This window comes from Dendropsophus ebraccatus, chromosome 11, assembly GCF_027789765.1.
Source record: "Dendropsophus ebraccatus isolate aDenEbr1 chromosome 11, aDenEbr1.pat, whole genome shotgun sequence".
Lineage (NCBI taxonomy): Eukaryota > Metazoa > Chordata > Amphibia > Anura > Hylidae > Dendropsophus > Dendropsophus ebraccatus.
In genome coordinates, this window is record NC_091464.1 from 101,058,047 (window position 1) to 101,074,292 (window position 16,246).

At 53.6% G+C, this 16,246-nt stretch overlaps 2 protein-coding genes across 3 annotated transcripts in view; one reads left to right on the plus strand and one right to left on the minus strand.

Annotated features, from left to right (window-relative positions):
• The window catches only part of WDR4 (WD repeat domain 4), a 23,713-nt gene extending 7,602 nt beyond the window's left edge, over window positions 1–16,111 (minus strand). Inside the window, exons 1-6 of the mRNA XM_069944461.1 lie at window positions 16,005–16,111; window positions 10,440–10,525; window positions 10,306–10,368; window positions 7,260–7,388; window positions 4,194–4,353; window positions 4,005–4,117 (exon numbers count right to left, since the gene is read on the minus strand). Of these exons, the coding sequence (XP_069800562.1) occupies window positions 4,005–4,117; window positions 4,194–4,353; window positions 7,260–7,388; window positions 10,306–10,368; window positions 10,440–10,510 (536 nt within the window). The 5' untranslated portion in view covers window positions 10,511–10,525; window positions 16,005–16,111. The remainder of the gene's footprint in view (window positions 1–4,004; window positions 4,118–4,193; window positions 4,354–7,259; window positions 7,389–10,305; window positions 10,369–10,439; window positions 10,526–16,004) is intronic.
• Window positions 16,112–16,150: 39 nt separating this feature from the next.
• The window catches only part of NDUFV3 (NADH:ubiquinone oxidoreductase subunit V3), a 42,053-nt gene continuing 41,957 nt past the window's right edge, over window positions 16,151–16,246 (plus strand). The window contains exon 1 of one of the 2 annotated variants that reach the window (XM_069944458.1): window positions 16,151–16,237. In XM_069944458.1, the coding sequence (XP_069800559.1) occupies window positions 16,202–16,237 (36 nt within the window). In that variant the 5' untranslated portion in view covers window positions 16,151–16,201. The remainder of the gene's footprint in view (window positions 16,238–16,246) is intronic. The other variant, XM_069944459.1, reaches the window with a different exon arrangement.

Below are 16,246 nucleotides of genomic sequence, written 5' to 3' on the forward strand. Positions count from 1 at the left end.
CCCTTTTCTCTGCCCCGCTCCTCTCTGCCCCCCCCCCCCCATTTCTCTACCTCCTTTGCCCCCTTTTCTCTGCCCCGCTCCTCTCCCCCCCCCCATTTCTCTACCTCCTTTGCCCCTTTTCTCTGCCCCGCTCCTCTCCCCCCCCCCCATTTCTCTACCTCCTTTGCCCCTTTTCTCTGCCCCGCTCCTCTTCCCCCCCCATTTCTCGACCTCCTTTGCCCCTTTTCTCTGCCCCCGCTCCTCTCCCCCCCCCCCATTTCTCTACCTCCTTTGCCCCTTTTCTCTGCCCCGCTCCTCTCCCCCCCCCCCCTTTTTCTCTTCCTTCTTTCCCTTCTTCCTATTGTTCTCCGTTCTTTTTCCTTTGTCTCCTCCTGACATCCCCCACTGCCTATGATGCCTGATGGATACATTTTGATACATTATCCTCTACATATTCCTTTTCTACTCTTTCTATTATTCATTTTGGATACTCCTGTTTGGTCTATCACAAGGGTATTTTATCCCTATTATAGGCCTATACATATCTATATCTATTCATTTGCCTTTCTCGCATTTTACAGAATGAGAATCTGTTTTCTTGATGAATTGGAGTGTTGTCAAGCTGTTGTCCACAAAAATGGATGGCTTACACAGCTGATATATACTATTATTCTATATGCCCCCTCCATTCCGGGAGGATGGACCCGAGGTACGGAATATAGGTTGAGGCTGGCGTCTTTGCTAGGATGTCTGTGTGGTGCCAACAGGAGGGAACAGATGTGGCCATATTACTTGCCCAGCTTCTCTGCAGTTTCTGTGGATGACGGGGTGGGTACTAGGACATTGGTGACCTCTGTGCCCTGGTTATCGGGTGACACCAAAATGCCCTGTGTTGGCCTGCTGTTATACTCTCTAAGCCCCTATGACAAATTCAGCTCCCCTTCTTTTGATACTGGTCCTCCCCCTCCTTCTCCATCTTGTGTGATATACTTACCCATACACTATGACGATTACTGTAAGGGCAATTTTCCCTTTGCCAATATGGCGGCGCCAGACTCTGGGGCTGTTGTGGGCATGCCCGCGCCGTTGTCAGCCTGGTGACTGCCCGACGCATGCGCCTGTGATCACACCGATCATGTGACATACCCAGATCACGTGATTCGGATCTGGGTGATCCGGACACCATGCGCCGTTGGTGACGTCATTGGCGGGCGACGCTGGCGTTCCCGGACACGCCACCTCCATGTGGATTCCCTGCTTTGGTGTGATGCATGTATTACCTGTCTTTTGTTTATCATTTGCTGCACAGCTGGTTGTATAACACCTAATCATGTCCCTTATTGTTTTACACTACCACTAACATGATCATTGCTGTAAATTATCAGATTAGGGCCTGTCTTCACTTTGCTTTCAAAACTTTTGGAACACTACACTATAACAGATCACTTTTTATTTACTTTGTTTATATTTTTCATGAATTGATTGTTTGATGAATTGTAATCATGCACATATGTATATATACTGAGCTCTTGGAGCATTTTGTATCACTGCTTGAGAAAGGCTACACATTGAGCCCAAACGTTGCATCTGGGGTGAATAAAGTGTGAATTCCTTTTGGAAGTGCGGTCTCCATCTTCTCCTTGCTTTGGATCTCAGATATGTAATAGGAGCGGTCTAAGGGTACAAACCCACTTGACGTATTTGCTGCGTGAATGAGTCTTAAAAATAAGCAGGCAAAACGCAGGTTGGCTTTATACAATTGGTCTGCGTTAATATACGCAATTGCGTATTTTTGAAGCGTGAAGCTTGTTGTTAGCAAAGCATCAGTTGTTAACAACCTGTGCGAAAAACGCATATAGCTTCACGCTTCAAAAATACGCAATTGCGTATATTAACGCACACCAATTGTATAAAGCCAACCTGCGTTTTGCCTGCTTATTTTTAAGACTGATTCACGCAGCAAATACGTCAAGTGGGTTTGTACCCTAAGAGTACAATGGCCCCGCCCTTGTCTGCTGGTTTGATGAGAAGATCCTTGTTTTTGGCCAGTGTGTCTAATGCCATGCGTTCGGTGTGGGGGAAATTGTTTTGTAGGTGGTAGTCACCCTTGCCTATCTTGGCTATGGTTTTATCAATGTCTTTGTACTAGAGAGATGTATGTCTCAATGGGGTGGTGAGTGCTAGGTGGGTTGTAAGAGCTGGGGTTGTGAAGTCCGACACCTTTCAGGGTGAACATCCCAGAGACCTACTGGATCCATACCTTGGGAACACTGGAACCCAATGGACTGAACAGAGAATACGAACTGACGTATAACTGATGCTTGTAAGGTCAGCTCTATAGGCTCCTCATGTACTATAGGTTTCAGATTCCAATCTTTAATGTATATACACTACCCACTGCTATCTACTATTTGCTAGTGCTGGTCTTATGTTGTTACAGACCATTTACATTGTATTTATGATCTTTTGAATTTCCTCGTAGGTCTGACACACGCTGGTAGTATGGACAGTGCATAGTTTGACAGTTTTTGTGTGTTGCTGCATCTCTCCCCCCTTCCCCTTGCCTCCTCCCCATTTCTGACCGATACACACCAACCTTTCGCTCTTTACACGCGCACCTTCCTCCCTTCTGTCCACATAGTCTCAGTACATAGTCCGGATCCGCCCCGCTCCATCCTGCCCACGTCAACAACACTCAGTCACTATTCCATCCCACTTCAGCCAGCGCCACCATACCCCTCCTCCAGCTCCTCCTGATCCCACCCCTGTTGTATGCATCACGGCAGCGCCGTCCTATGACGCTCCGCTACCAACCAGCATCACGCCGCCCCGCCTCCGGCCTACAGCGCATGCACTCCCCACATAAATAGCGGTGCGGCGCACTGGCCCCGACGTCATCAACCAGCGACATAGCTTCGCCGGAGCACAAGCCAAGCTCCTTGGACCGCCACCTGGGTAATTATCACTTCACCCCCCGGCTTCATACCCATCCCGTCACTGTAGCTTACCTCCCTTCTCTCCCCCGCAGTCTTGCCATCCAGTGCCTCTCGACTACTCTCACTACTCATCCCCAAGCCTAGAATCGCTACAGAGTAATTTTGTTGTACTCTTGTTGTTCATGTTCTGTCTACAGATTAACATGTACCTCTCTATGTGCTATGTATCCATGGGGTCCATTCCCCATTATATATTGTGTATCATCTAATCCATGTACCATCTCATTATACTTATCCCTGTATTTCATGTTCATAGACTCCTAGATAAAGGGGACTTCACCGAAACATCGGATTTTGTCTGTGTCTCACCGAAACATCGGATTTTGTCTGTGTCTCACCGAAACATCGGATTTTGTCTGTGTCTACCAATGTTACAAAATAAATGATGCACAAAAGCACTTGCATTTGAATATTCTAGAGCAACAGACCAAGGCAATGCCCGTGCCTCACCACACTGACCAAGAGGGTACCTGGGCCTCACTACATATGGTAATAATAATGCTAGGGCTGCCTTTCACCTATCTCCCAAGCTCTAGATGCTAACATGGAGATAGTTGCAAACTGTGCAGATCATAGTAACTCTTGTGCAAACTGCCTCCTCAGCGGGGACTCACCAACAACTATGGGGGGCCCCACCAACCACTATAAGGGGGGGCCCACCCCACCCGGGGGGGCCCACCCACAACTATGGGGCACCTAACTGGTGAGGCCCGCCTCAGTTTGAGAAGCACTGCTCTAGACTACCTTGTCTTCGATTTTCATAAGTGAACCAGTGGATTACTATCTATACCAGATATACTTGTTTCCACCTGGAATATACTACTGCACGATACTCCTTCCTCCCACACCATCTCTATAGTACCACCGTACAGTACCCCTCCCCCTGTCCCACCCTACAGGGCCCGCCCCTCCCCCTGTCCCACCCTACAGGGCCCGCCCCTCCCCCTGTCCCACCCTACAGGGCCCGCCCCTCCCTCCCATGCCACCCTACAGGGCCCCCTCCCCCCATCCCCATGAATTCCCTCTCACTCGGTATGTCCCAGACAGAAAGCGCTGACGACGTGCGGCGCCTCCCACAGACTGACACGGATCTTCTCATCCCGGTCACATGTGATGATGTATCGTCCATCTAGAGTCACCACCTGGTGAGGAGAAGTGGCACAGTAAGATGAGATACAGCGCCCCCTCTGCCCACCTGGCTGAGTGCAGTCATATTACCAGATCCAGTAACATGGAGAGGTGCCCCAGCTCCAGGCGGCCGTCCTCCTCCTGCGCCCCCACAACGGAGAAAGAGAAAACGTCTCCAGACTTATCAGCTACCAGGATCCGGCGCTCACAGGGTGAGAAGGTGAGGGCGGTGCAGCGGCGGCTGACCCACCTGTACCAGACAAAGGGGTGGAGTCACTACAGAGACCCCTCCCTCCTCCCTCCACCCAGACCATTTCCATGGGCACCCAACCTCACCCACCCCCAGAAACCCCCCTCCTATAGGCACCTGACCCCCCCCCCTCCTCCTATAGGCACCTGACCCCCCCCCCTTCTATAGGCACCTGACCCCCCCCTCCTCCTATAGGCACCTGACCCTCCCCCTCCTATAGGCACCTGACCCCCCCCCCCTCCTATAGGCACCTGATACCCAACCCCAGACCCCCCCCCTCCTATAGGCACCTGACCCCCCCCTCCTATAGGCACCTGACCCCCCCCCTTCTATAGGCACCTGACCCCCCCCCCCCCCCTCCTCCTATAGGCACCTGATCCCCCCCCCACTCCTATAGGCACCTGATCCCCCCCCACTCCTATAGGCACCCAATCCCCCCCCCACTCCTATAGGCACCTGATCCCCCCCCCCCCCCCTTCTATAGGCACCTGATCCCCAACCCCAGACCCCCCCTCCTATAGGCACCTGACCCCCCCCTCCCATAGGCACCTGACCCCCCCCCTCCTATAGGCACCTGATACCCAACCCCAGACCCCCCCCTCCTATAGGCACCCTGACCCCCCCCCCCTCCTATAGGCACCTGACCGCCCCCCCCCCCTCCTCCTATAGGCACCTGACCCCCCCCCCCCCCTCCTCCTATAGGCACCTGACCCCCCCCCCCTCCTCCTATAGGCACCTGACCCCCCCCCCCTCCTCCTATAGGCACCTGACCCCCCCCCTCCTATAGGAACCTGACCCCCCCCTCCTCCTATAGGCACCTGACCCCCCCCCCTCCTATAGGCACCTGACGACCCCCCCCTCCTATAGGCACCTGACGACCCCCCCCCTCCTATAGGCACCTGACGACCCCCCCCCCCCCTCCTATAGGCACCTGACCCCCCCCCTCCTATAGGCACCTGACCCCCCCCCTCCTATAGGCACCTGATCCCCCCTTCTATAGGCACCTGATCCCCAACCCCAGACCCCCCCTCCTATAGGCACCTGACCCCCCCTCCTATAGGCACCTGATCCCCCCCCACTCCTATAGGCACCTGATCCCCCCTTCTATAGGCACCTGATCCCCAACCCCAGACCCCCCCTCCTATAGGCACCTGACCCCCCTCCTATAGGCACCTGACCCCCCCCCCTCCTATAGGCACCCGATCCCCCCCCCCTCCTATAGGCACCTGATCCCCAACCCCAGACCCCCCCCTCCTATAGGCACCTGACCCCCCCTCCTATAGGCACCTGACCCCCTCCTCCTATAGGCACCTGATACCCAACCCCAGACCCCCCCTCCGATAGGCACCTGACCCCCTCCCTGCTATAGGCACCTGACCCCCCCCCCTCCTATAGGCACCTGACCCCCCCCCCCTCCTATAGGCACCTGACCCCCCCCTCCTCCTATAGGCACCTGACCCCCCTCCTATAGGCACCTGACCCCCCCCCTCCTATAGGCACCTGACCCCCCCCCCTCCTATAGGCACCCGATCCCCCCCCCCCTCCTATAGGCACCTGATCCCCAACCCCAGACCCCCCCTCCTATAGGCACCTGACCCCCCCTCCTATAGGCACCTGACCCCCCCCTCCTCCTATAGGCACCTGATACCCAACCCCAGACCCCCCCCCCCTCCTATAGGCACCTGACCCCCTCCCTGCTATAGGCACCTGACCCCCCCCCCCCTCCTATAGGCACCTGACCCCCCCCCCCTCCTATAGGCACCTGACCCCCCCCCCTCCTCCTATAGGCACCTGACCCCCCTCCTCCTATAGGCACCTGACCCCCCCCCTCCTATAGGCACCTGACCCCCCCCTCCTATAGGCACCTGACCCCCCCCCCTCCTATAGGCACCTGACCCCCCCCTCCTCCTATAGGCACCTGACCCCCCCCCCCTCCTATAGGCACCTGATCCCCCCCCCCTCCTATAGGCACCTGACGACCCCCCCCCCCCTCCTATAGGCACCTGACCCCCTCCCTGCTATAGGCACCTGACCCCCCCCCCTCCTCCTATAGGCACCTGACCCCCCCCCCTCCTCCTATAGGCACCTGACCCCCCCCCTCCTCCTATAGGCACCTGACCCCCCCCCCCTCCTCCTATAGGCACCTGACCCCCCCCCTCCTCCTATAGGCACCTGACCCCCCCTCCTCCTATAGGCACCTGACCCCCCCCCCTCCTATAGGCACCTGACCCCCCCCCCCTCCTATAGGCACCTGACCCCCTCCCTGCTATAGGCACCTGACCCCCCCCCCTCCTCCTATAGGCACCTGACCCCCCCCCCTCCTCCTATAGGCACCTGACCCCCCCCCTCCTCCTATAGGCACCTGACCCCCCCTCCTCCTATAGGCACCTGACCCCCCCCTCCTATAGGCACCTGACCCCCCCCCCCTCCTATAGGCACCTGACCCCCCCCCCTCCTATAGGCACCTGACCCCCTCCCTGCTATAGGCACCTGACCCCCCCCCTCCTCCTATAGGCACCTGACCCCCCCCCTCCTCCTATAGGCACCTGACCCCCCCCCCTCCTCCTATAGGCACCTGACCCCCCCCTCCTATAGGCACCTGACCCCCCCTCCTATAGGCACCTGACCCCCTCCCCTCCTATAGGCACCTGACGACCCCCCCCCCTCCTATAGGCACCTGACGACCCCCCCCCCCCTCCTATAGGCACCTGACGACCCCCCCCCCCCTCCTATAGGCACCTGACGACCCCCCCCCCCTCCTATAGGCACCTGATCCCCAACCCCAGACCCCACCCCTCCTATAGGCACCTGACCCCACCCCCCCAGACGATCCACCCCTCCTATAGGCACCTGACCAGCCCCCAGACCCCCCCCCATAGGCATCTCTGGCTCCCCCATAATCTCACCTGACGCTAATCCTCTCCCAGGCCGGAGACGTTTTATACAGGACAAGTCTTTTGAGATCATCAGTCAGAGCAAAGTAATCTCCGGAGTGTGAGAAAGCCGCCGCCAGGATCCTGTCTGAGGCTTCCTGTCTGAGGACAAAGAGGTGACGTTATCGGGGGGGGGCAAACGGGGGGGAAACAGACAGAGGGGGTGGGGGGTGGGGGGGGGGGGGGAGACAGACAGAGAGAGAGGGGGGGGGAAAGAGAGGGGGTGGGGGGGAGACAGAGTGGGCTCGTCCGGGTCCCCGGCTGATGCGCGGCTGCCGGGGGTGTCCCGTCCTATCCCCGGCAGCGCGGCGCATCAGTGAGCTGCCTGGGGCCCTGACTTCCGGCACAGGAAGCGCACGTCAGAGACGCTTCCTGTGTCAGAAGTCCCAGCCCCGGCGTACAGAGAGCTCACTGACGCGCCGCGCTGCCGGGGATAGGACGGGACACCCCCGGCAGCCACGCATCAACCGGGGACAGCGCCCGAAGAAGAAGAGGATCGCCGGGGGAGCGGGTTGTCAGGTGAGTTTGTGTGTTTGTTTTTTTTAAATATTGCTTAGCATAGAGGAAAGGGGGGCATCTAAAATGGGGGGAAGAGAAGGGGGGGCAGCTATAATGGGGGGAGAAGAGGGGCCATCTATAATGGGGGGAGAAGAGGGGCCATCTATAATGGGGGGGAGAGGGGGCATCTATAAGGGGAGGGGGTATCTATAATGGGGGGGAGAGGGGGCATCTATAAGGGGAGGGGGTATCTATAATGGGGGGGGGAGAAGAGGGGGCATCTATAATGGGAGGGGGTATCTATAAGGGGGGGAGAAGAGGGGGGCATCTGTAATGGGGGGGAGAGAGGGGGCATCTATAAGGGAAGGGGGCCATCTATATTGGGGGGGGGAGAGGGGGCATCTATAATGGGGGTAGAGGGGGTCATCTATAAGGGGAGGGGGTCATCTATAAGGGAAGGGGGGTGCAACATGCAGTGGGGGCCATCTATAATGGGGGAGAGGGGGCCATCTATAAGGGGAGGGGGTCATCTATAAGGGGAGGGTGCCATCTATAAGGGGAGGGGGGTGCAACATGCAGTGGGGGCCATCTATATATACTATAAGAGTCAGGGCTACCCACTAAATGAGGGTGTAAAGGGGCCAATACAGATGTGCAGTGTGTATAGAGATGAGGATGGTGTCAGTGTGAGGAGACTAATATGTTTCTCTGGCAGATTCTGTGGGTCGGAGAAGTTCTCATAATGGCCCAGGACGGATGGAGAAGAAGATGAAAAGAAAAGAACTCCGATCAGAGAAGACGTCCCCTGTAAGTCACCGGATATAACTGCGCTGTAATGTATATGGTGTATACAACCTGTGTGGAGCTGGGGCCACCTCTATATGACTGGATGAGGTGATAGTGATCTGTGTACAGTGGATCTTTTTCAGTATCAGAGGTGGTGTTAGTCGGTATGTGGCGGTGTTAGTCGGTATGTGGCGGTAATATTTGTTACTTGTTATCTGGTACTGTGATTTATTGGTCTCAGTATAGTGGTTTTGGTCAGTAACAATGTGGTGGTGATGGTTGTGGTGTGGCGGTAATATTTGCCCCTTGTATACTTGTATTATTGGCAATATTGGTCTCAGTATACAGTAACAGTATGGCAGTAATATATATGGTGATAATATTTTCACTTCCTATATGCTGGTGTTATTGGTAATATCTGTCTTGGAGTGTGTAATATTATATATATAATGTGTGTCAACATGGCCTCCCTGCAGCATCAAGTGTCAGCACGTCAGGGTAGAGAGCCGGGGGGGTAACTCTGGCTGCACTGGGTGATAGATATATATATATATGTATGTAGGGCAAACTGGCTGCAGACACTGGGAGATAGATATATGCACAATTATTATTATCAGGGCCCCTCAGGTGTCTGTATTGTAGGGGGTCCCTTGCATTAGTCACTAGGTGAGAGATATATCTATCTATATACACATCTTGTGGGGGGTCACTATGGCTGCAGTCATAAGTCCAGCTCAGTATGTATAGACTGTTGCAAGCTTTTAAGTTCAAGTTCAGAAGAGTAAGCCTCATTAATAGGCTAGCCAAGTGAGGCTGAAGTACTGAGTCAGACTGGATATGGTTGTCAGACTGGATATGGTTGTCAGACTGGATATGGTTGTCAGACTGGATATGGTTGTCAGACTGGATATGGTTGTCAGACTGGATATGGTTGTCAGACTGGATATGGTTGTCAGACTGGATATGGTTGTCAGACTGGATATGGTTGTCAGACTGGATATGGTTGTCAGACTGGATATGGTTGTCAGACTGGATATGGTTGTCAGACTGGATATGGTTGTCAGACTGGATATGGTTGTCAGACTGGATATGGTTGTCAGACTGGATATGGTTGTCAGACTGGATATGGTTGTCAGACTGGATATGGTTGTCAGACTGGATATGGTTGTCAGACTGGATATGGTTGTCAGACTGGATATGGTTGTCAGACTGGATATGGTTGTCAGACTGGATATGGTTGTCAGACTGGATATGGTTGTCAGACTGGATATGGTTGTCAGACTGGATATGGTTGTCAGACTGGATATGGTTGTCAGACTGGATATGGTTGTCAGACTGGATATGGTTGTCAGACTGGATATGGTTGTCAGACTGGATATGGTTGTCAAGTTGCAAGTTTCCATGTTGAACGTTTTCAAACTAAGAAAAGAAAGGATCTAAAGGAGGATGAGGAGGAGGAGGAGGCTGCCGCGGCCTCTGCACACAGTAAGTCCCATGTAACACAACATTAATTTTACATGGTTTAAAATGTTGGTGACCAAATATTCTATTTGGCGCCCAAATTTTTCAGGTTAGGAGCCAATGGCTCCCAGGTAAATGTTTCAGTCTGGAGCCCTGAACTGTATGCATGGAACGTGTGAATGTGGCCATACAGTTAGGTACAGGGAGTAGGAAGAGGACAACATGGAGGCGATCCCTGCACCCTGCCCCCTGCTGGTCGTCCAGTCACACTCACCCCTGAGCTGCCGGCCGCCGCTCCAGCTCTCCACAGTCACAGATGAAGATGGAGTCACTAGACCTAGGAAGAGAAGACAGTCAGGATAGAAGAGGAGCCTCATATCAGGAAGAGGGGGGAAGGGGACGGGGTACCTGCTCCTGCCCCCCAGCAGGCGGCTGCCCCCCAACACACACAGCCTCCCGGATATAAGCCGCAACATCATGGAGGATCCACCGCTCTGTAAGAGAAGAGAAGATGGTGGTCAGAAAGAGGACGCTGCAGAGTACAGGACTCCAACCCCCAGTATATACCACACACACACACAGGACTCCAACCCCCAGTATATACCACACACACACACAGGACTCCAACCCCCAGTATATACCACACACACACAGGACTCCAACCCCCAGTATATACCACACACACACACAGGACTCCAACCCCCAGTATATACCACACACACACACAGGACTCCAACCCCCAGTATATACCACACACACACAGGACTCCAACCCCCAGTATATACCACACACACACAGGACTCCAACCCCCAGTATATACCACACACACACAGGACTCCAACCCCCAGTATATACCACACACACACACAGGACTCCAACCCCCAGTATATACCACACACACAGGACTCCAACCCCCAGTATATACCACACACACAGGACTCCAACCCCCAGTATATACCACACACACACAGGACTCCAACCCCCAGTATATACCACACACAGGACTCCAACCCCCAGTATATACCACACACACACAGGACTCCAACCCCCAGTATATACCACACACAGGACTCCAACCCCCAGTATATACCACACACACACACACACAGGACTCCAACCCCCAGTATATACCACACACACACACACACAGGACTCCAACCCCCAGTATATACCACACACAGGACTCCAACCCCCAGTATATACCACACACACACACACACAGGACTCCAACCCCCAGTATATACCACACACACACACACACAGGACTCCAACCCCCAGTATATACCACACACACACAGGACTCCAACCCCCAGTATATACCACACACACACACAGGACTCCAACCCCCAGTATATACCACACACACACACAGGACTCCAACCCCCAGTATATAACACACACACACAGGACTCCAACCCCCAGTATATACCACACACACACACAGGACTCCAACCCCCAGTATATACCACACACACAGGACTCCAACCCCCAGCATATACCACACACACAGGACTCCAACCCCCAGTATATACCACACACACACACACACACACACACAGGACTCCAACCCCCAGTATATAACACACACACACACAGGACTCCAACCCCCAGTATATACCACACACACACACAGGACTCCAACCCCCAGCATATACCACACACACACACACACACACACACAGGACTCCAACCCCCAGTATATAACACACACACACACAGGACTCCAACCCCCAGTATATAACACACACACACAGGACTCCAACCCCCAGCATATACCACACGCACACAGGACTCCAGCCCCCAGTATATAACACACACACACACACAGGACTCCAACCCCAGTATATACCACACACAGGACTCCAACCCCCAGCATATACCACACACACACAGGACTCCAACCCCCAGTATATAACACACACACACACAGGACTCCAACCCCCAGTATATAACACACACACACAGGACTCCAACCCCCAGCATATACCACACGCACACAGGACTCCAACCCCCAGCATATACCACACGCACACAGGACTCCAACCCCCAGTATATAACACACACACACAGGACTCCAACCCCCAGTATATAACACACACACACACACAGGACTCCAACCCCCAGTATATACCACACACAGGACTCCAACCCCCAGCATATACCACACACACAGGACTCCAACCCCCAGCATATACCACACACACAGGACTCCAACCCCCAGTATATAACACACACACACAGGACTCCAACCCCCAGTATATACCACACACACACACACTCACACAGGACTCCAACCCCCAGTATATAACACACACACACACACAGGACTCCAACCCCCAGTATATACCACACACACAGGACTCCAACCCCCAGTATATACCACACACACACACACACACACACACACACAGGACTCCAACCCCCAGTATATACCACACACAGGACTCCAACCCCCAGCATATACCACACACACACACACACAGGACTCCAACCCCCAGTATATAACACACACGCACAGGACTCCAACCCCCAGTATATAACACACACGCACAGGACTCCAACCCCCAGTATATACCACACACACACACACACACACACACAGGACTCCAACCCCCAGTATATAACACACACGCACAGGACTCCAACCCCCAGTATATAACACACACACACAGGACTCCAACCCCCAGTATATAACACACACACACACACAGGACTCCAACCCCCAGCATATACCACACACACAGGACTCCAACCCCCAGCATATACCACACACACAGGACTCCAACCCCCAGTATATAACACACACACACAGGACTCCAACCCCCAGTATATACCACACACACACACAGGACTCCAACCCCCAGCATATACCACACACACACACAGGACGCCAACCCCCAGCATATACCACACACACACAGGACGCCAACCCCCAGTATATAACACACACACACACACACACACACACACACACACACACACACACACACACACACACACACACACACACACACACGACTCCAACCCCCAGTATATACCACACACACACACAGGACTCCAACCCCCAGTATATACCACACACAGGACTCCAACCCCCAGCATATACCACACACACACACACAGGACTCCAACCCCCAGTATATACCACACACACAGGACTCCAACCCCCAGTATATACCACACACACAGGACTCCAACCCCCAGTATATACCACACACACAGGACTCCAACCCCCAGTATATAACACACACACAGGACTCCAACCCCCAGTATATACCACACACAGGACTCCAACCCCCAGTATATACCACACACACACACACAGGACTCCAACCCCCAGTATATACCACACACACACACACAGGACTCCAACCCCCAGTATATAACACACACACACAGGACTCCAACCCCCAGTATATAACACACACACACAGGACTCCAACCCCCAGTATATACCACACACACAGGACTCCAACCCCCAGCATATACCACACACACACACAGGACTCCAACCCCCAGTATATACCACACACACACACAGGACTCCAACCCCCAGTATATACCACACACACACACACAGGACTCCAACCCCCAGTATATACCACACACACAGGACTCCAACCCCCAGTATATAACACACACACAGGACTCCAACCCCCAGTATATACCACACACACACACAGGACTCCAACCCCCAGTATATACCACACACACACAGGACGCCAACCCCCAGTATATACCACACACACACAGGACGCCAACCCCCAGTATATACCACACACACACACAGGACTCCAACCCCCAGTATATACCACACACACACAGGACTCCAACCCCCAGCATATACCACACACACACAGGACTCCAACCCCCAGTATATACCACACACACACAGGACTCCAACCCCCAGTATATACCACACACACACAGGACTCCAACCCCCAGTATATACCACACACACACAGGACTCCAACCCCCAGTATATACCACACACACACACACACACAGGACTCCAACCCCCAGTATATACCACACACACACACAGGACTCCAACCCCCAGTATATACCACACACACACACAGGACTCCAACCCCCAGTATATACCACACACACAGGACTCCAACCCCCAGTATATACCACACACACACAGGACTCCAACCCCCAGTATATACCACACACACAGGACTCCAACCCCCAGCATATACCACACACACACAGGACTCCAACCCCCAGTATATACCACACACAGGACTCCAACCCCCAGCATATACCACACACACACACACAGGACTCCAACCCCCAGTATATACCACACACAGGACTCCAACCCCCAGCATATACCACACACACACACACACACACAGGACTCCAACCCCCAGTATATACCACACACAGGACTCCAACCCCCAGTATATACCACACACACACACAGGACTCCAACCCCCAGCATATACCACACACACACACACACACACACACACACAACTCCAACCCCCAGTATATACCACACACACACAGGACTCCAACCCCCAGTATATACCACACACACACACAGGACTCCAACCCCCAGTATATACCACACACAGGACTCCAACCCCCAGTATATACCACACACACACACACACACACAGGACTCCAACCCCCAGCATATACCACACACACACACACACACACACACAGGACTCCAACCCCCAGTATATACCACACACAGGACTCCAACCCCCAGTATATACCACACACACACAGGACTCCAACCCCCAGTATATACCACACACACACACACACACAGGACTCCAACCCCCAGTATATACCACACACACACACAGGACTCCAACCCCCAGTATATACCACACACACACACACAGGACTCCAACCCCCAGTATATACCACACACACAGGACTCCAACCCCCAGTATATACCACACACACAGGACTCCAACCCCCAGTATATACCACACACACACAGGACTCCAACCCCCAGTATATACCACACACACACAGGACTCCAACCCCCAGTATATACCACACACACACAGGACTCCAACCCCCAGTATATACCACACACACAGGACTCCAACCCCCAGAATATACCACACACACACACAGGACTCCAACCCCCAGTATATACCACACACACACACACACACAGGACTCCAACCCCCAGTATATACCACACACACAGGACTCCAACCCCCAGTATATACCACACACACACACACACAGGACTCCAACCCCCAGTATATACCACACACAGGACTCCAACCCCCAGTATATACCACACACACACACACACACAGGACTCCAACCCCCAGTATATACCACACACACACAGGACTCCAACCCCCAGTATATACCACACACACACACACAGGACTCCAACCCCCAGTATATACCACACACACACACACACAGGACTCCAACCCCCAGTATATACCACACACAGGACTCCAACCCCCAGTATATACCACACACACACACACACACACAGGACTCCAACCCCCAGTATATACCACACACACACAGGACTCCAACCCCCAGTATATACCACACACACACAGGACTCCAACCCCCAGTATATACCACACACACACACACACACACACACACAGGACTCCAACCCCCAGTATATACCACACACAGGACTCCAACCCCCAGTATATACCACACACACACACACACACACACACACACACACACACAGGACTCCAACCCCCAGTATATACCACACACAGGACTCCAACCCCCAGTATATACCACACACACAGGACTCCAACCCCCAGTATATAACACACACACAGGACTCCAACCCCCAGTATATACCACACACACACACAGGACTCCAACCCCCAGTATATACCACACACACACACACACACACACACACACACACACACTATATATATACGGTGGCTAAACAAAGTGGTATATACATAACGAGAGGAGGAAAATTATTAGGCCGCTGTTCAGACTCACCTGTCAGCGCCAGACTGTGCCCACACGTGTTACAGACTCCAAAAATAATGACGTCAGCATCCGGCGACTTCTCCAGGAATCAGAAGCTTTTATACTTAGAGAGGAACGGACTCCGGAAAGATGGCGGCCGCTCCTCTAAGATCACCCGAGGTGAGTGCGCCCTCTAGTGCTTGTCATTCCCGAAGTGTAAGGAGAAAATGGCGACCGCGCTGAGATCAGTGAGGAGACTGCAGGTATACAGG